Source organism: Mobula hypostoma, chromosome 2 (genome assembly GCF_963921235.1).
Source record: "Mobula hypostoma chromosome 2, sMobHyp1.1, whole genome shotgun sequence".
NCBI lineage: Eukaryota > Metazoa > Chordata > Chondrichthyes > Myliobatiformes > Myliobatidae > Mobula > Mobula hypostoma.
The window spans coordinates 91825371-91846514 of NC_086098.1; the positions used below are offsets into that span (position 1 = coordinate 91825371).

A 21144-nucleotide genomic window follows, 5' to 3' on the forward strand; every position below is an offset into this window, starting at 1 on the left:
TGGCACTCCTTTCCATCGCCTAACCTTCTTATTCTGGCTCCTTTGCTCTTCTTTTCCAGTCCAGTTGTGTGTTGCTGTGCTGTAAACAATTCTGATTGATTCAGTAATGAGAAACTCTATCCCCGGCAGAAAGGTCAGTGACTTGATTAAGGGTATTTGGCAAAACAACCAGAGGGTGACGATATTTGTGCTATACTGTGAATTGTTATCAGTTTTTAGAATTCATTGTTGAAAAGGCTAATGGAAGTAGATTCAGCAGTAAAAGTAACTCTATCTGTGGTTGCAGGTGCTGGCGAGAGACTGGGTATCCTTCAGCAAGTGACTTACTTTCTGACATTTCGATATCCTTTCTACCATCAACAAAGAACAAATCAGAAACATGATAAAACACTCTCCACTGGCAGAAAACTGTGCAGCTCCACGAATTTTCAGGGAGCCCAGCACTATGCAGGGCAAATCAACTGCTTGATTGGCATTCCATCCATTGATCGGAAATTTTGTCCCTTCCACAACAAGCCTGCAGGCTGCATTATGTGCTATCTTCAAAATGCACTGCTAATTGCTTGCCCAGACTACTCCGACAGCCCCTCCCTAAACTTGTAACTTTTCTCACCAATAATGTTGGTGAGGTTAATTTGGAGTATTGTGCACAGTTGGGGTCCCCTACCTACAGGGAAAGATAACAATAAGATTGAAAGTGTACAGAGAAGATTTGCAAGGATGCTACAAGGACCTGAGTTGCAGGAAAAGGTTGAATAGGTCAGGACTTTGAGCAGTTTCAAAATCCTGGGAGTGTACATCATACACAACCTCTCATGGTCCCAGAACACATCCTGCACAATAAAGAAAGCTCTACTTTCTGAGGAGACTGAAGAAAGCAGAATTTTGCACATCAATTCTCACATCATTAAACAGGTGTTTTGGGAGATTTTAACCAAGCCAGTCTGAAAAAATCACTAAGCAATTGCCATCAATACCAGAGGAAACAACACATTGGACCACTGTTACACCACCACCAAGAATGCCTACTGTGCTACTCCATGCCTTCACTTCAGGAAGTCTGATCACCTGGCTGTACTTCTACTCCCTGTATATAGGCAGAGACTTAAGGTGGCAGCACCATTACTGAGAACCAAGATGTAATAGACAAGGGAAGCACAGGAGCAATTGCAGGACTGCTTTGAATCGGTGGACTGGACTGTATTCAGGGATTCATCTTCGAACCTGGAAGAGTATGCTGCAGTTGTTACCAACTTCATTGAAACCTGTGTGGATGAGTGTGTGCCTACAATGACTTGCTGTACATTCCCAAACCAAAAGCCGTGGATGAACCAAGAGGTATCTCATCTGCTGAAGGCTGGATCTGTGGCATTTAAGTCTGACGACCCAGGCCTGTACCAGAAAACCAGGTGTGATTTGCAGAGGATTATTTCAAGGACAAAGAGACAATTTCCAATGAGGTTGGAGGCAACATCGGATGCACGGCAACTCTGGCAGTGTTTGCAAGACATTACTTCCTACAAAGCGAAACCCAATAGCATGAATAGCAGCGATACTTCACTGCCAGAGGAACTCAATGCCTTTTATGCCGGCTTTGAAAGGGAGAATATAACTACAGCAGTGAAGATCCCTGCTGCACCTGATGACCCAGTGATCTCTGTCTCAGAGGCCAATATTAGGCCGTCTCTTAAAAGACTGAACCCTCGCAAGGCGGAAGGTCCCGATGGAGTACCTGGTAAGGCTCTGAAAACTTGTGCTAACCAACTGGCGGGAGTATTCAAGGACACTTTCGACCTCTCACTGCTATGGGCAGAAGTTCCACTTGCTTCAAAAAGGCAACAATTATACCAGTGCCTAAGAAGAATAATGTGAGCTGCCTTAATGACTATCATCTGGCAGCATTCCCATCTACAGTGATGAAATGCTTTGAAAGGTTGGTCATGACCAGACTGAACCCTTCCCTCAGCAAGGACCTGGACCCTTTGCAATTTGTCTATCGCCGCAATAGGTCAACATTAGATGTAATCTCAATGGCTATTCACACAGCTTTGGACCACCTGGACAACACAAACATCTATGTCACGATGCTGTTCGCTGACTGTAGCTCAGCCTTTAATACCATCATTCCCACAATCCTGATTGAGAAGTTGCAGAACCTGGGCCTCTGTACCTCCCTCTGCAATTGGATCCTCAGCTGCCTAACTGGATGACCATGATCTGTGCGAATTGTTGAGAGCACCTCCTCCTTGCTGACGGTCAACACTGGCGCGCCTCAGGGGTGTGTGCTTAGCCCACTGCTCTACTCTCTATATACCCATGACTCTGTGGCTAGGCATAGCTCAAATACCATCTATAAATTTGCTGATGATACAACCATTGTTGGTAGAATCTCAGGTGGTGACGAGAGGGCGTACAGGAGTGAGATATGCCAACTAGTGGAGTGGTGTCGCAGCAACAACCTGGCACTCAATGTCAGGAAGATGAAAGAGCTGATTGTGAACTTCTGTAAGGGTAAGACAAAGGAACACATACCAATCCTCATAGAGGGATCAGAAGTGGAGAGTGAGCAGTTTCAAGTTCCTGGGTGTCAAGATCTCCGAGGACCAAACCTGGTCCCAACATATTGATGCAGTTATAAAGAAGGTAAGACAGTGGCTATACTTCATTAGGAGATTGAAGTGATTTGGTATGTCAAGAAACACAATCAAAAACTTCTACAGATGTACCGTGGAGAGCATTCTGACAGACTGCATCACTGTCTGGTACGGAGAGGCTACTGCACGGGACCGAAAGAAGCTGCAGAGGGTTGTAAATATAGACAGCTCCATTTTGCGTACTAGCCTACAAAGTACCCAGGATATCTTTAGGGAACGGTGTCTAGAAAGGCAGTGTCCATTATTAAGGACCTCCAGCACCCAGGGCATGCCCTTTTCTCACTGTTACCATCAGGAAGGAGGTACAGAAGCCTGAAGGCACACACTCAGCAATTCAGGAACAGCTTCTTCCCCTCTGCCATCCAATTCCTAAATGGACATTGAACCCTTGGACAAGACCTCATTTTTTAAGATATATTATTTCTGTTTTTTGCACAATTTTTAATCTATTCAATATACAAGTACTGTAAACAATTTATTTATTATTATTATTTTATTTTGTTTTTTTTCTTCTATTTTATGTATTTCATTGAACTGCTGCCGCTAATTAACAAATTTCACCTCACATGCCGGTGATAATAAACCTGATTCTGATTCTAATGTGCAGTAGACAGCATCGCGACAAGCTGCAACACTGCTTGGAGTGGAAACTGCACAGCAGTGGACAGGAAGGCTCCTCAATGGGTAGTCAAAAATTCCCAACATATTACCAGCAGGAGCCTACCCACCATCCAGAAAATATATACAGAACAATGCTGGAAAAGGGCCAGTAACATGAAAGGATCCCACCCGCTCTGCACATAGACTGCTTGTCCTTCTCCCATCAGGGAGGAGGCTACTTAGTACCCACACCAGGACCACTGGATTCAAAAACAGTTACTTTCCCCAGGCAGTAAAGCTAATCAACATCTCCGCCCACTAACTCCACCACTACTTTATTATTTCCTGGCAGTCACTTCATGTACAGCCTAACATCACTTTATAGACATACAATCAATTTATGTATTTAAGTTATCTTATGTATGTATTTTATTGTTATTGTGTTCTTTTCTTTTGTGTTTTTGTGCTGCATCAGATTGCGAGTAGCAAGTATTTCATTCTCCTTTACACTTATATATAAGAAGTGACAGGAAGCAATCTTGCATTTTGAGCTTATGCTCTGGGACAAAGAAGATTGAGGAGAGATTTGACAGAGGCACATAAAATTATGAGGGGTTTAAATGGAATAAATGGAAGCAGGCTTTTCCCACTGAGGTTGGATGAGACTATAACTACAGATCATAGGTTAAGGGTGAAAGATGAAATACTCAAAATGAACTCTGAGGGGGAACTTCACTCAGAAGCTGGTGACTGTGTGGAATGAGCTGCCAGTGAAACTGGTGGACGAGTGGGTTGATTTCAACATTTAAGAGAAATTTGGATAAGTACATGGATGGGAGGGTTCTGGGGTGCTATGGTCCAGGTGTGGATCAATGGGATGAGGCATAACACAGTTCATCATAGACTAGATGGGCTGAAGGGCCTGTTTAAGTGCTGTAAAGCTCTACAACTCACATAACATCCTAATTTTGAAATATATTATCTTCATTATTGCTGGTCTTAACCCTTGGAACTCACTCCCACTAACACGGTGGAGTACTCTCACTGGAAGGATGCATCAGTTCAAGAAACCAGCTCCTGGTCACATTCGCAAGGGCAGTTATGGATAGGTAATAAATGCTGGGCTTGCCGACTTCCTCAAAGCCAAGAAATGAAAAAAAATCACAATTTTTTCTTGTGATCTTGTTTCAGCCAGATCTTCAAAATAAGTTAAAACCTAAACAAGATCACAAGAACAATTTGTGATTTTTTTCTCCGTTTCTTGCTGATAATTTATTCTGTGTTGTGTGATTTTATGATACTTTGCTATGGTCTTAATTGCTTTCGGCTATCATGTTATTTGGATCTGCAATCACAAGTTTATGTCTGCAGCACGACATCTCAAATTGAGACTTGAAATCTTGTTGCTGCCTACTTACATACTGCATTACTTGTAAATTGGTAAATTTGTTTATTATTGTCACATATTCAGAGGCTGAATGAAAAACTTATCTTGCATGCCAAGCATACAGATCCTTTCATTACAAGAGTACATTGCAAGAGTACAAGTGAAAACAACACCAATGAAGAATAATATATACAGTGCATTAGACCTTAAGTAGGAGCAGAATTAGGCCATTTGGCCCATCGAGCCTGCTGCACTATTCAATCATGGCTGATTTATTTTCCATCTCAACTCCATTCTCCTGCTTTCTCCCAATAAACTTTGACACCCTTACTAATTAAGTACCTATCAACCTCAGCTTTAAATAAACCCAATGACGTGGCCTCCACAGCCATCTGTGCAATGAATTCCACAGATTCACCATCCTCTGTCTAAAAACATTTAGAGAAATTTCTGAAACGCCCATCCGCTGCTGTCTTTACTGTGTGGTCGGGAATCTTTCAGCGGGTAGGCCTCAAAATCCCCGGCCTTGCCTGCTTTTGGCGACCGAGAAGGAGGTCGAATCTTTCGGCAGAGATGGCGCTCAGTACTCGGTATCGGAGAGCTGATCAGAGCTCGAAGTTTTCGGATGACTCAGAGTCGGATTGTGGTCGGCATGGCAGGGAGAGTTTTTCTTCCCTCTCCCGTCTGCATGAGATGTGGGACATTTGAGAAACTTCGAAATTTACTGTGCTCACGGACTTTCTTCATCAAGTTATGGTATTTTGCACTGTTGTAACTATACGCATAATTATGTGGTTCTGTCAATTTTTTCAGTCTTGATTTGTCCTGTGTTTTTGTGATATCACACCGGAGGAAATAATGTATCATTTCTTAATGCATGCATTACTAAATGACAATAAAAGGGGACTACGTGTCTTCATAATCTAAAAATCCTCTTCATCTCTGTTCTATCGGGAGGTTCTTCTATTCTGACACTGTGCCCTCTGTTCCTAGACTCTTCCACTGCTGGAAACATCCTCTCTTCATCCACTTTATTTTGGCATTTCAATATTCATTAGGTTTCAGTGAGAACCCTGTTCATTTTTCTAAACTCAAACATGTACAGGCCCAGAGCCACTGGGTGCAACTCATACTTTCACCCTTTCATTCCCAGGATCATAAGTTGCAAATGTCCTCTGGGCACTCTGTAATGCAGGTAAACAATAAGATGCAAGATCGTAATTGTGAGGTTAAGGTTAGTTTTAGTTGTACTTGGGAACCATTCAATGGTTGTATCCTTGAATCTGATGGTATGTATTATCAGGCTTTTGTACTTTTTGCCTAGTAGGCAGGGGGAATAGAGATATCCAGGCTGGCTGAAGTCTTTGACGATGTTGGTTCCTTTACTGATGCAGTGAAAAGCATAGACACAGTCCATGGAGAGGAGGCTAATTTCCATGATGAGCTGAGCAACTTACTGCAGATCCTTGCAGTCTCAGGCAGAGCAATTACCATAGCAAGCCACGATGCATCCAGGGAGGATGCTTTCTATGGTGCATCAATAACATTTGCTGAAGGCCAAAAGCAATATGAGAAATTTCTTTGTCCTCCTGAGGAAGTAGAGACACTGGTGTGTTTTCTTGGACATGTCATCAATCCTGGGGATGTTCACTCTCCAGGAAATTGTCAGTGGGAAGGATGATTAAACAAACTGTATCCATTAAATCATGCCTCTGTTCAGCTGGAGGATCCAGTAATCTGCTGGAGGAACTTTGTGGTTGAACAGCATCTATGTGTTGGGAGGAAGGTGGGGGGGGGGTGGAGGAGGAAGGACCTGATGAGTTCCTTCAGCAGATAGTTTGTTGCTCCAGATTTTGGCACCTGCAGTCTCTTTTTTCCCTGTTCAGGTGGCATGAGGAGGAATAGGTTGAATCTGAAATCATTCTTGAATTGAACGAAGTCCTTACACAGACTAAAGAATGAGATTGAAAATAGAGTAATACCAAATAATGTTTTAAATTATCCAGAGAGATGAAGTAAAGCCTTGTGATTTGTGAATTGCCAGAAGCTGGGAGTTAGGAAATGACATGCCACTCTTTCCCTCAAACAAATAACATTCACCTCGGCCTCTATGGTATTTGTAAGGTGAATCTGGATTTGTACACAAGCGTTATTGCCAAGGAAAGTCCACATAAATGAAAGACTTATTATTTCTATTCCAATAGGTGATACCTGGTTTATTGGATTCATTACCAATCATCTAGATCTCTTTTTTTATTTTGTTGTTCACCTTTGTAAGTTTTTACAAGGTGCATGTACAAAACTTGAATGTGAGTCCTGTACAATTTTCTCCTTAATCTGACAATTTCATGGAGCTGGACTGCTTCTTGATCCAATCGCACAAGTGGGGTACTCAGTTCCTTTGGTCAAAGAATCTTCTGACATATGCATTGACTTAATGAGGTTGTAATGCAACTATCAGCTTCCCTTCTCGGAAGTGGACACTGTTTTCACAGAGAGTGGTGAATCTCTGAACCTCTGTCCCAGAAAAGCCATTTAAAGCAGAAGAATAAACATTTTTCAAAAATCCAGGGATTGAGGGCTATAGAACATAGAGCTTAGAATAATATAGCACAGTAATATTCTGCTGACCTTTTAACGCACTCCAGTATCAGATCAATCTAACAGTTGATCTGGCACAGAGCAGGAGTTGAGCCTCGGAGTAGATCCTCCATGATGGATTTGAATTTTGGGGCAAATTTGACGACCTGTGTACCCTTTCTCTGCTCTTATTTCCTTGTGTTCTTATGAAATAGTGACAGAAGCAGTTCAAAGTTCACAGCAAATTATTATTAAAGTGTATCTATGTCACTACATACTACCTTGAGATTAATTTTCTTGCAGACATTCACCATAGAACAAAGAAATGCAATGGAGTCAATGAAAAGTTACACCCAATAGCCGAAAAAGTGTGCAAAACAAGACAAACTACGGAAATAAAAACAAATAAACAAAAGACAAAAATGAAAAATAAATAAGTAAATAGTACTGGAGACATGAGTTGTAGAAAAAAATCATATTTACTCCAACTTTTTTTTGAAATTACTATTGTAAATTCAAAATGAAATTGATATACACTTGGTGGGAACTTTATTAGATCTATTGAATTGAATTGACTTTATTTCTTACATCTTTCACATACATGAGCAAAAATCTTTACGTTACATCTCCGTCTAAATGTGCAATGTGCAATGTGCAATCATAGTAATTTATGATAAATAGATCAGTTAATGTAACATAGATAAACACTCAAATCAGCGTGAGTTAATCAGTCTGATGGACTGGTGAAAGAAACTGTCCCGGAGCCTGTTGGTTCTGGCTTTTATGCTGCAGTACCGTTTCCCCAATGGTAGCAGCTGGAATAGTATGTGGTTGGGGTGACTCAGGTCCCCAATGATCTTTCAGGCCCTTTCTACACACTTGTCTTTGTAAATATCCTGAATCATGGGAAGTTCACACTACAGATGCGCTGGGCTGTCTGCACCACTCTCTGCAGAGTCCTGCGATTGAGGGAAGTACAGTTCCCATACCAGGCAGTGATGCAGCCAGTCAGGATGTTCTCATTTGTGCCCCTGTAGAAAGTTCTAAGGATCTGGGGGCTCATACCAAACTTCCTCAACCGTCTGAGGTGAAAGAGGCACTGTTGTGCCTTTTTCACCACACAGCTGTTCTGTACAGACCACGCAAGGTCCTCGGTGATGTGGATGCCGAGGAACTTAAAGCTGTTCACCCTCTCAACCCCAGATCCATTGATGTCAATAGGGGTTAGCCCATCTCCAGTATTCCTGTAATCCACAACAAGCTCCTTGTTTTTTGTGACATTGAGGGAGAGGTTGTTTTCTTGACACCACTGTGTCAGAGAGATGACTTCTTCCCTGTAGGCCACCTTGTTATTGTTTGATATTAGGCCAATCAGTGTAGTGTTGTCGGCAAATTTAATTAGCAGATTTGAGCTGTGGGTGGCGACACTATCATGGGTATACTGGGAGTAAGGGAGGGTACCTAGTACACAGCCCTGAGGGCTCCTGTGTTGAGAGTAAGAGGGGTGGAGGTGAGGGCACCCACTTTTACCACCAGCCAACAATCTGACAGGAAGTCCAGGATCCAGCTGCACAAAGCAGGGTCAAGTCTGGGGTCTCTGAGCTTCTTGTCGAGCCTGGATCTGTGCACCTGCTCATTAATGCAAATATCTAATCAGCCAATCAAATGATAGCAATGCAATATGGTCAAGCATGCAGTCATGGTCAAGAGGCTCAGTTATTGTTCAGCCCAAACATAAGATGAGTAGTTTTGGACCCTTTATCTTAGAAAAGATGTGCTGAAACTGGAGAGGGTTCAAAGGAGGTTCACGAAACTAATTCCAGGTTTGAACGTCTTGTCATATGAGGAGCATTTCATGACTCTGGGCCTATATTCACTGGAATTCAGAAGAATGAGGGATGATCTCATTGAAACATATCAAAGAGTGAAAGGCCTTGATAGGGTGGATGTGGAGAGGATGCTTCCTATGCTAGACAGTCTAAGACCATAGGACACAACATCAGAATACAGGGGCATCCTTTTTGAATGGAGATGAGGAGGAATTTCTTTAGACAGAATATGGTGAATCTGTGGAATTCCTTGCCACAGGCTGCTGTGGAGGCTGTTAGAATTTATATTTAAGGCAAAGGTTGATAAATTCTTGATTGCTTAGGATGTGAAGGGATAAGGGGAGAGGGCAGAAGATTGAGGCTGAGAGGAAAATTGGATCAGTCATTGTGAAATGGCAGAACAGACCAATGGTCAAATTTTACTCCTATATCTTATTCATCTATTATAGTCTTATGGATGAGCTACAGCAGCAGAAGACAGCAAACATACACAGTGGTCACTTTATTAGGTACACGTGGTATCTAAGAAAAAGGCCACTGACTGTCAATTTGAAAAGAAAAAAAAATAATTTCAGTATTACATGGAGACAGCCAGGGGTGGAACTATTTGCATACCTACTCAAAGAGCCAGAGCAGGACTGATGGGAAAAAGGATCTCTTTCTCTGCATCCCATTAAATAATTTTCCATATTTATATTTACACAAAGACACAGTTAAATATTTCCTTTTCCCACTATGTCATACCCAGCATCAAAAAGGTAATTGTCAAGTAAGCTGACAGACACTCTGAAATTATTCTGTTGCTGTCATTTTTTTTAAGTCAGATGCATCGGAGATGTGAGATGAGATGAAAGCATATAACTGATGGTACATGCCACTGGGGATTTACTTAAATGTAGCCTATTTAAAATTAATTGAGAACTATTGCTGCCCAATTTTCCCAACAATTTTATTTTTCTAAGCAACGACAAACCTCACTCACTTTTGATACTTTCATCTATGACTGACAATATCAATATCACATCATGTATTTAATTTAGGATTAGAAGACAGTCATTTTGTTGACAAAAAAATTAAAAAAATAATAAATTCATGAGGTGATCAGTCCTGATGATGGATCTAGGCCCAAAATGTTGACTCTTTATTCCTTTCCATAGATGTTTCCCAACCTGGAACGTAGCTCCAGCATCTGGTATGTCTTCACCACACGTAGTCTGTTCAAAAGGCAAACTGGAGGCAAGTTCTCTAACCGTCACCAACTGATGCCTGAAGAGCCACAGAGAACGACAACACAGAAAAAGACCTCACTTCCTCACCCAACCCCATCCCACCACCACCACAGAGGCTGCTCAAACTGATGTGTTCCTACATTCCTCCAGCAGATTTGCTGCTGTGTGAGAAGAACCAACTTTCAGATAAGACTTTAAATTATCCAGCCCCTCAGGAGGATATGGGAAGAAAGCTCTCGTTAATACTGATGGACAAGCTAATTTTTTTCAACTTTCAAATTTCAAAGTTCAAAATTATTTTTTTTATCAAAGTACATATTTGTCACCATATTCAACCCTGAGATTTATTTTCTTGGAAGCAGTCACAGTAAATACAAAGAAACTAACAATAATAATAATAAATATGCAACAAATATCAAGAACATGAGAAGAAGACCCCTTGAAAATGAACCCACAAGTGATGGGAACAGTTCGGTATTGGGGTAAGTGAAGATATCCCCTCTGGTTCAAAAGACTGATACTCAAAGAGTAATAACTGTTCCTGAATATGGTGGTGTTGGTCCTGAGTTCCTGTACCTCCTTCCTGTTGGCAGCAATGAGAAGAGAGCATGGTCTGGATAGTTGGATTCTTGATGATAGATACTGCTTTCCAGCGACAGCGCTCCATGCAAGTATGCAAAATTGTGGGATGAGTTTTACCTGTGATGGACTAGACCATAATCATTACTTTTTGTAGGCTTTACTGTTCAAGAGCGTTAGTGTTTCCATACCAGTCCATGATGCAACCAGTCAATATATTCTCCACTGCACATCTATTAAAGTTTTAGATGACATGTTGAATCTTTTCAGACTTTTAAGAAAATAGAAGGTCTGCCTTGCTTCGTTGTAATGGCATTCACATGCTGAACCCAGGATAGATGCTCTGAAATAATAACAGCAAGAAATTTATAGTTGCTGATCCTTTCCACCTGTGATTCCCCAATGAGGACTGGCTCATGACCTCAGTTTCCTTCTCCTGGATTCAATAACCAGCTTCTTATCATTGCTGACACTGAGGGCAAGGTTGGTGTTATGCACCACTCTGCTGGATCTTCAGTCTCCCTCCTATATGCTGATTCATCACCACCTTTGTTTCGGACAATGATGCTGGTGTCATCAACAAACTTAAGTATGACATTGGAGCTGTGCTTAGTCATACAGTCATAAGTATAAAGCAAATAGAGCAGGTGGTTAACCACACAGTGTTGTGGTACACCTGTGCTGATGGAGATTCTGGCGGAGATATTGTTGCCAATCTGAACTGACTAGGGTCTGCAATTGAGAAAATTGAGGATTCAGCTGTACAGCCAGGTATTGAGGCTCAGGTCTCAGAGCTTATTGATTAAGTTTGAGGGGTGATAGTATTGAATTCCAAGCCGTAGTCAATGAAGAGCATCCTGATGTATGCATCATCATAATCCAGATGTTTCAGGGATGAAAGAGCAGCGTGTCAACATCTGTTGTTGACCTGTTGTGACTGGAGGCAAGTTGGAGTGGATCCATGCATCTCCTCAAGCAGGAGTTGATATGTTTCATCTCCGATGTCTTAAGGCATTTTATCACAGTGGATGCAAGTGCTACTGGACGACAGTCATTGAGGATGATTACCATGTTCATCTTAGGCACCGGTATAATTGAAGCCTGCTTAAAGCATGTGGGGACCTCAGACTGCTGAAGCGAAGGGTTAAAAATATCAGTGAACCCTCCAGTACAGGTCTTTAGTACTCGGCCACATACTCCATCTGGGCTGGATGTTTTTCATAGGTTCATCCTCCTAAAAGAGGCTCTTACATCAGCCTCAAAGAATGAAATCACAGAGTTAATGGAGACTATGGGACTTTGTGAAAGTGTCTCCATGTTTGGACAGTCAAAGTGAGCATAAAAGACATTGAACTTATCTGGGAATGAAACCTTGTTGTCACCTGTGTCACTAGGTTACATTTTTTAGAAGGTGATAGCTTCCAAGACCTGCCACAGCTGTCAAGCATCCTTCAGTGATTCAAAATTGATCCAGAATTGCCACTTTGCATGTGAGATGTCTTTCTGGAGGTCATATCTGGACCTCTTGTATTTTACATGGTCACCAGACCTGAACACCACCGATCTGTCCCTCAACAGATTGTGTATCAGTTCATTCATCCCGTTTGTCTGGCTGAGGAAGACTGAATGCTTTTGTGGGGCCACACTTGTCTACAATTGCTTTTATAATGCCCATGACAACTTCAGCATATTCATTCAGATTCTCTAATGACTCCTTGAACACGAACCAGTCCATCCACAGACCTGAAAGCAATCCCATAGCTGATCCTCTGCCTCTTACAACCACTACTTTGTTGTTGTTACCTCTGGAGCAGTGCCCTTCAGGCTCTGCTTGTATGTGAATAGTTGGAGGAAAGCCAGATGATCAGACTTCCCGAAATGCAGTCTAGGGATGGAACGATAGGCATTCCTAATTGTAGTATGACAGTGGTTAAGTGCTACTGGTGAAATGTTGATGATAATTGGGCAAAGATTTATTCAAACAAGCCTGACTGAAGTGCCTGACAATGATTTGAAAGTTGTTAGTGTTGGTGTTTCTTGTTCGCTAATCGCTGAGCTCAATACTTCGAGTGCCTGCTTGACTTTGGCCTTTGGTCAGGATCAGGGAGGAGAACTCCCTTGGCATGTAAAACTGTCAGCACATTATCACTAGATGCTCCCGTTTGGGGTAACAAAAGTGTGGGCAAGGCTGCTATGTTGAGCACAAAATAATTTATCATGAAATATAGCCCCCCGGCTCTTGCTCTCTTCAAATCAGCAGTCCGGTCAAGCTGGAGTATCAATACATCGTACTGACATATCTGGTGTGTCTTAAGAGAGCCATATCTCCATGAAACACAGAACACAGCAGTCCCCCATTTCCCTCCGATATAGCAATCTTCCTTTTAGGTCCTCAATCTTCTTCTCCAGTGACTGTACATTTGCAAACAATACACTGAGTAAAGGAAGATTTCCACCCTGCTGTTTCATTCCGGCTTGGTGTCCTCCCCTCCTCCGCTCTTCTGGCTGTGGCGATGTACCTGCATCTTCTTAAAGGTGCCGTACTTACATTCCTGAAGGTAAGTACAGCGATTCCTTCAATGGATCATGAAATCACTAGTTCTTTAAGACAGTTCAAAAAATGCTACTTAAAGGGAAATTACCAGCAGCTGACTGTAGTGAGAGGAGTTTAGAAGTACAGTCGGCCCTCCGATCCCGATCCGCGGTAACCTACGCACATCCTCCCGTATATTTTAGATTATCTCTAGATTACTTACGATACCTAAATACTATGTAAATGCTATGTAAATAGTTGTTATACTGTATTGTTTAGGGAATAATGACAAGAAAAGAAAGTCTGTACATGCTCAAACAACAAGTGTTGGAGAGAGAACTTCAGTTTTTTTTTCCATCCTAATCCGCGGTTGGTTGAATCTGCGGATACAAAGGGCCGACTGTATATTTTGAAGTACTGTAAGCTGCCCACAAAACATTGCTGTATTTCAAAAGCACCATCCTGGTTTGGAGTTCGGACCAGTTTTATTTTTGACCACTCAAAGAATTTAATTGACTATTTGATTATGCATTCAAGAACAAAGGGAGATAAAGACCTGGCTAGAAAGAGCAACCTAAGCATTGTGGGACTGTTTTAAAAACATGGACTAGAACATCAGTGAATATACAGGATCTGTGACTAGCTACATAGAGAAGTGCTTTGAGGATATCACTATTACGAGACATGTCTATGTGAGGGCAAGTTAGAAGCCATGGCTGACAACAGAGGTCCGGATATGGCTGACAGATCAGGCTGCTGGCTTCATATTGGGAGATAAGACAGCTCTCAGGTTAGCAAGAGCTGCACTTTCCTGCACCATCAGGAAGGCAAAACGGGATAACCCAAGGAAAGTATACAGCCATTCCTGTGGCCACAGAGACATGAAGTACATGTGGCAGGGCATACAGACCATAACAGACCAAGTCCACCCTGCACGTCAACAACAGTAACACTTCTCTTCCTGATAGGCTGAATGTCTTTTACGTTTCATTTGATGCACGGAACAATGTGCCAGCGAGGCAGGCTCCCCTCTCTTCCCTCCAAGGGACAGGCACTCTGTCTGGCCACAGCTGATGTGAGGAAGACCCTAGCCAGGGTCAACCCATGTAAACTTGTGGGGCCTGATAATGTACCTGGTCAACTGCCAATGGGCTTTGCTGCCCAATTAATAGAGGTTCCAACAAATATCTTCAACACTCTCTCTGAAACAGTTCAAAATCCCTTCAGGCTTCAAGCTGGCCACCATCATCCCAGTGCACAAGAGAGTGACAGTAATCTGCCTCAATGACTACCACCCAGTTGCGCTGACCTCAACAATAATGAAGTGCTTTGAGCGGCTGGTTATGGAGCACCTTGGAGCCTATCTTCCTGCTACATTGGTCCCTTTCCAGTTCACTAATCACTCAAATAGGACCACACCGGCGTCCCACAGAGCTGTGTGCTCAGCCCACTTTTGTTCACACTACTGACGCATGATCATACTGCTAGATCCAGATCAAACTGAATCATTAAGTTTGCTGATGTCACGGCAGTGGTTGACCTCATCAGCAATGATAACAAGACAGCATACGGAGAAGAGGTAGAGCAGCTGGCGGGCACAATAATGGGCAACACGTCTCAACGTGGGCAAGACCAAAGAGGTGATTGTAGATTATAGGAAGGTGCAGACTAACCACTCCTCACTGCACCTACACAGCTCCTCCGTAGAGAGAGTTTCTCGAAGTGCACATAACGGATAATCTCACCTGAACTCTCAACATCGTCACACCTTTCCACCAGCTGCTCTGCCTCTTCTCTGTATGCTGTCTTGGTTTCATTGCTGATGAGGTCAACCACTGCTGTGCTTTCTTGACCAAAAGATTGTGAGGACTGCTCAGAGGATCATCAGGGTCTTTCTTCCATCCATCAGAGATATTTATCAGGAATGCTGTGCATGCAAGGCCCTAAGCATTGTCAATGATCGCTCCCATCTGTTCACCAATCTCCTTGACCCCCTACTGTAGGCTGTAGGCACCATAGCAAAAGAACAAGAATGGTTAAGATGGGAAGCAGCTTCTTCCTCCAGTCCGTGAGACTATTGAACTCCAGGTTTTGTCATGCATGAGGTGCCAATAGTGCGATATTGTTTACTTTTTAACTTGTGCTGCAAATGCACCTTATTATTTATTAATTTATTTGTGATAATACTACTTCATGTGCTATGAGTGTGAGTTATATGTACTGCATTGTGCACCTTGGGCTGGAGGAACGTTGTCTCATTTTGTGGTGTACGTGTGTACATATGAATGAAAATAAACTGAACTTGAATTTACTTTGTGCAAAATGGCTACTGGACATTTTTAAAATAATATGGCAGTAACAGCAGTTCAAAAATACATACTATCTGCATTGAGGTTAAGTTAGTTCCTTCATAAATGTTAATTTTATATGTCTCGCTCCTTAAAAGTGTGGTACCAGTCCCTTAAGTTGAAGTGACTTGGATGACTGTGTTTTACTCTCTTAGTTAAGCTGGATACGATTATCATAGAAAATCTTCAGACTAATACCGATTCTATTGAATTCGGCTAATTTGCCATTTCAGAAATAGATTTATTTCCTTCAACACACTGTTCTACTCTCCTCCGAACATATTCAAGTAATCATTCAGCTGCCATTTAAAGTGAAAATCTAATTCATGGATTCCAGTGGGATTAATTTTTCTCTTACCAAATGTACAGGCAGCATTATACACCATTCATCATTTAAGTCATACACTCCGCAACCAATTTACTTTGTACAGAATAGAACACCGTGACAGCTAAAATTTATGTATTTATTTATTTACCCAGCTAATTATGAATTTCAAGCTTAAAGGAGACTGAATTGCTGAAATCTTAAGTTTCAAATGAAAGCTTGAATATATGATACATTGATGAGATTCAAGCTCATGTCCATTAGGCAACAAATACATGGCAAGAATACTAATGCTGTAAAAATGTCACCAACAGCAATAAACAGATGATACTCTGTTCATTTAAAGTGATCCTTAAAAGGACAAATTGTGGCAAGCATACATTAAGAAATAACAGTTATTAGAGGTGGTGGTAAGTGGAATGGTGACAAAATGATGGCTTAATTATGTTCTTGAATGTCTGTGAGTTCAACGATAAGTAAAGAAAAAAGATATATCAACTCACTACAGAGACTCAAGAGATTCTGCCGATGCAGGAAATCTGCAGCAACATGCACAAAATGCTGCAGTAGCTCAGCAAGGCAGGCAGCATCAAAGGATGGGAACAAACAGTCAAAATTTCAGTCTGAAAGCCTTCATCAGGACTGGAAAAGAAGGGGACTGAAGCCAGAAAAAGAAGATAGGGGAAGGGGAGGAGTACAATCTAGCAGGCGATAGGTGAGATCAGGTGAGGGAAAAACCCTGCCACCATCTTATTCTGGCTTATGCTCCCTTTCTTTCCAGTCCCGATGGAAGTTCTGATAAATTTGTCAACAAATATATCCTCTTCCATAATCTATAGTCCTCTCCTATCAGGTTCCTTCTTTTCCAGCACTTTACCGCTTCTGTCACCACCTAGCTTCTTAATTCATCTCCCCTATCCACTCACCCACCTTCCCCCTCACATGGTTACACTATCATCTGCCAGCTTGTACTCCTTCCCTCCCCCCACCTTCTTATTCTGGCTTTTTCCCCTTTCCTTTCCATAGTTGCTGATTGACCCCCTCACTTCCCCCAGCATTTTATGTGGGTTGCTCTGGATTTCTAGCATGAGCAGAATCTCCTGTGTTTATATCTTTCATCAACTATTTTAACAACTGCCTGACTGTCAAATTGTATCTGAATAATTTTCTTATGAAACACCCTGGGACATTTTACAATATTAAAGGCACCATATAAATTCTTGTTGCTACTGGGGCTCTTTTATTCCAAATATCATGTGAAAATGGTTTTCGTGCTTACATGTAAGTATTATAAAGCATTTTAATTTTCTGCTTCCATAGATGAGCACAGAATTATTGGGGCAATTCAAGTTTACTGACAGGATGGGATTGCTAATATTTGAAAAGCAACTGAAATTTTCTCTCCTCATTTCCTGTCCTTTACCTTCAAATCCATCAGGACAGACACAGCTGAAAGAGTTGAGAAGATCAGTACAGGTGCCATCATTCTGACAGGGGTCACTTAGGCATTCATTCACCTCAATCTCACAGTTATTGCCTAGAAAGAAGCCAAAGATTCACTTCATTAGAAATTTTCCAGTGGCGCCTCACCGGCACAACTGTCAACAGGAAGAGCAAATAATTATATTGGATTATATACAGAAACTTTGCCCGTTCAGATCAGATGAAACATTAAAGACAGCCTGCAATCGCCCTTAAGAGGGAAAGACCAATTGCATTTTCATCATTGCTCAGCAAATAGACATGTCCTAGGAAACTGTCAAGGTCAGCCCGGTCCACTCTCAGCCACAAAAGAAGCCTGCCAGTAACAGGAAAGAAGCATATCAAACTTACCTACAAAGCCTGGTGCACAGTAACAGGCAAATAAGTTCAAGCCAGCCTCACAGACGCTAAGGGCATGGCAAGAACCTGCCTCACAATCTCCACCTTCCGCCTCACATAAATCTCCTTCTAATCCTGTCGAAAGAAAAAAAAAATAATAACTTGTAGCAAAACATTTAGGAATTAACAATTTTAGGTAACACCATTTTTCAACTGATTGTACTAAACTACCATACATTAATTCAGGAGAGTTTTTATTCATGTGGTTTACGAAGAGCTAGGACAGATGGGCATTGATACAATTAAGGAGAAACATGTTAAATGGGATTGTGAGGCTGAAAAGGATATCAGAGTTTGTTGTTCACTTTGCATTGAGAAATGTCTGTGGAGAGTGAATACTGTCAATGGGCCAAATAGTCTGAATGACCCATATGTTCTATTCTATATTCTGTTGATATTCTACACTTGCTACGTCACTGCTTGGTACAGAAACCACACTGCAACAGACAGGAAGGCTCTACAGCAGGTAATCAAAACTGCCCAGTGCATCATTGGCACCAGCCTACCTGCTATCAAGGGCATATAAAGATTCAAAAGATTCAAAGATTCAAAGTACATTTATTATCAAAGTATCTATAAATTATACAACCTTGAGATTTGCCTGCTTACAGCCAGCCACAAAGCAAGACTCCTGAAAGAACCCAATTAAAAAAAATAAAGACCAACCACCAATGTGCAGAGAAAGAGAAGAAACACGTATCACGCAAACAATTGAAGTCAGCAACGGCATTCTGAACCAAACTGAGTCCTGAGATCTGAATCCCTAAAGCAGCCTGAAGTAGGCTCAAAGCCTTGGTCTCAGTTTATCATATTAGCAGGACATGTTGCCACAAAGCTTGCAGACATAAAGCACAACAGCTTGGATAGTCTGATAGCCTGAGTGCCGCAGAGAGAAGAGTGAACATTCAGTGCGAGCAAACAAAATTGGCCCACACTTGCCGACATTCTCCCTTTCCAGTCTATCTGGGTCAGTGTTTAATTTTGTCCAAATAGCAACTGATGCTTACATCAGGGCCCAGACCCTGCCGCAGTGACACACTCTGGGCCTAGACCTCACTGCCCAGCCTGAAGCAGTTCTTGACCTCTCCAAATTGGCTCGGTGTTTAGAACAATCCAACCTCACACCCAAGGTAGTTGGACAGGAATCAAAGCTCCTCTTCTCCAAATCGCTCACTCCAACTCCATCTGTGACCCCGTCCTGAATACGTTACCCTTTGACTTTGCAACGTATCAGCACAACTCATCCCTCCAATCAGCTTCGCCTTCGCTCGCCTCTTCATTTTTTGCCGTGATATTTAACCACGTAAACTTCAGAACAGATGTTATTAATAATGTTTTAAGTCTAACGCCTTGCCTTTTAAACATCAGGAAGCTGTTGTTTGCCTTCAGTAGTGCCATCTTAAACCTACAGAAAGGAGCCAGAAAAAGTCCAGCAATATCGTAAAGGATCCAACTCACTGTACTCATGGACTATTGCCTCACTGCCATCAAGGAGAAGTCTATGCTGTATCCACGCCATGACCAACAGACTCAAAAACAACTACTTTCCCCAAGCAGCAATGCTGATCAACACCTCCAACCACTAACACACTTCACTACACCCCCCCATCACCACTATATTATCATTTAATTAATCACCCTATGTACAGACACTCCTGTGCATATTGTCACTTTATGTATGTACAACTAATCTATGTGTTCAAAGGTTAACTTATTATCAAAGTATACAGTGCTGAAATTCTTCTTCTCCAGATGGCCATGAAAGAAAAGAATGGCAGCACAATCATTAACCCCCAAATCCCTCCTCCCCGCACAAAAAAAAACAAACAACAATCGAATAGGCACATCAACTGTCCAAATTCCCCTCCACTGCATGCAAAAAATGCGAAAACTCAGGCAAAAAACACGGAATATAAGAAAATCATAAAACTCAAAAAAGTCCCTAGTCCAATTCTATATTCATATTCATATCCATGTCAAAAATGCAGAAAATCTGGACTCCATTTTCCTGGCACAATGGCAACCTCTTCCTTCTCCAGCAGCAGAGCGATCGCCAGTGATCAAAAGACAGGCAGCCAGCGCTCACCCTCCGCATTCGCCTCAATGTTTCAATCTCTCTTGTTGCTTCAATCGGCAATCAATGGAAGCTTTAATTGGTGAAATGGAGTCGAACATAGGCTTGTGCCTCATCCCTTTGTCTCCACACACAAGATTTGTGCCTGTTACCTCTGCCTTCCAGACCCCTCTCGGAGACTGCAAAGCACTGAAACAACCAAACGATCTCCAAACTGCAAATCACATGCTCCAACAGTTCCAGAGTCACAATCGAGATGAAAAACAGAAGTAAAGATATGAAAGAAGTGAAATAAATGGATTCATGGTCAATCCAGATGTCGACCATGGGAGCATTGTACGCAGGCACCATCTTGACTGTAAGTTGTATATAAGACCATAAGATATAGGAGCAGATGTAGACCATTTTGCCCATCAAGTCTGCTCCACCATTCAATCATGGGCTGATCCAATTCTTCCAGTCATTCCCACTCCCCTGCCTTCTCCCCGTACGCTTTGATGCCCTGGCTAGTCAAGAACCTATCTATCTCTGCCTTAAATGCACTCAATGACTTGGCCTCCACAGCCGCTCGTGGCAACAAATTGCACAGATTTACCACCCCCTGACTAAAGTAATTTCTCCGCATCTCAGTTCTAAAAGGATGTCCTTCAATCCAGAAATTATGCCCTCTTATCCTGGACTCCCACACCGTGGGAAATAACTTTGCCATATCTAATATGTTCAGGCCTTTTAACATTTGGAATGTTTCTATCAGATCCCCCCTCATTCTCCTGAACTCCAGGGGATACAACCCAAGAGCTGCCAGACTTCCCTCATACGGTAAACTGCCAGACATTCCTCATATGATATATAGCCTATCTTGTGTATGTGTATGTATGTATGTATGTATGTATATGTATGTGTGTGTGTGTGTGTGTGTGTGTTTATATTATGTTTTTTATTATTGTGTTCTTTATCCTCATTGTGTTTTGTGTTTTTTTGTATTGCTGCATCTGATATGGAGAACAATAATTTTGTTCTCCTTTACATTTGTATACTGGGAATGACATTTAAAAATCTTGATCCTTCAATCTTTCTTTTACAATTCAACTTAAATTTACAGCAGCATAAATTCATATTCCTTTT

General features: G+C 41.9%; 1 protein-coding gene across 1 annotated transcript in view; it reads right to left on the bottom strand.

Annotated features, from left to right (window-relative positions):
• The window catches only part of LOC134357346 (protein eyes shut homolog), a 352502-nt gene that overhangs the window by 79310 nt on the left and 252048 nt on the right, over window positions 1-21144 (bottom strand). The window contains exons 5-6 of the mRNA XM_063068797.1: window positions 17898-18020; window positions 17488-17601 (exon numbers count right to left, since the gene is read on the bottom strand). Of these exons, the coding sequence (XP_062924867.1) occupies window positions 17488-17601; window positions 17898-18020 (237 nt within the window). The remainder of the gene's footprint in view (window positions 1-17487; window positions 17602-17897; window positions 18021-21144) is intronic.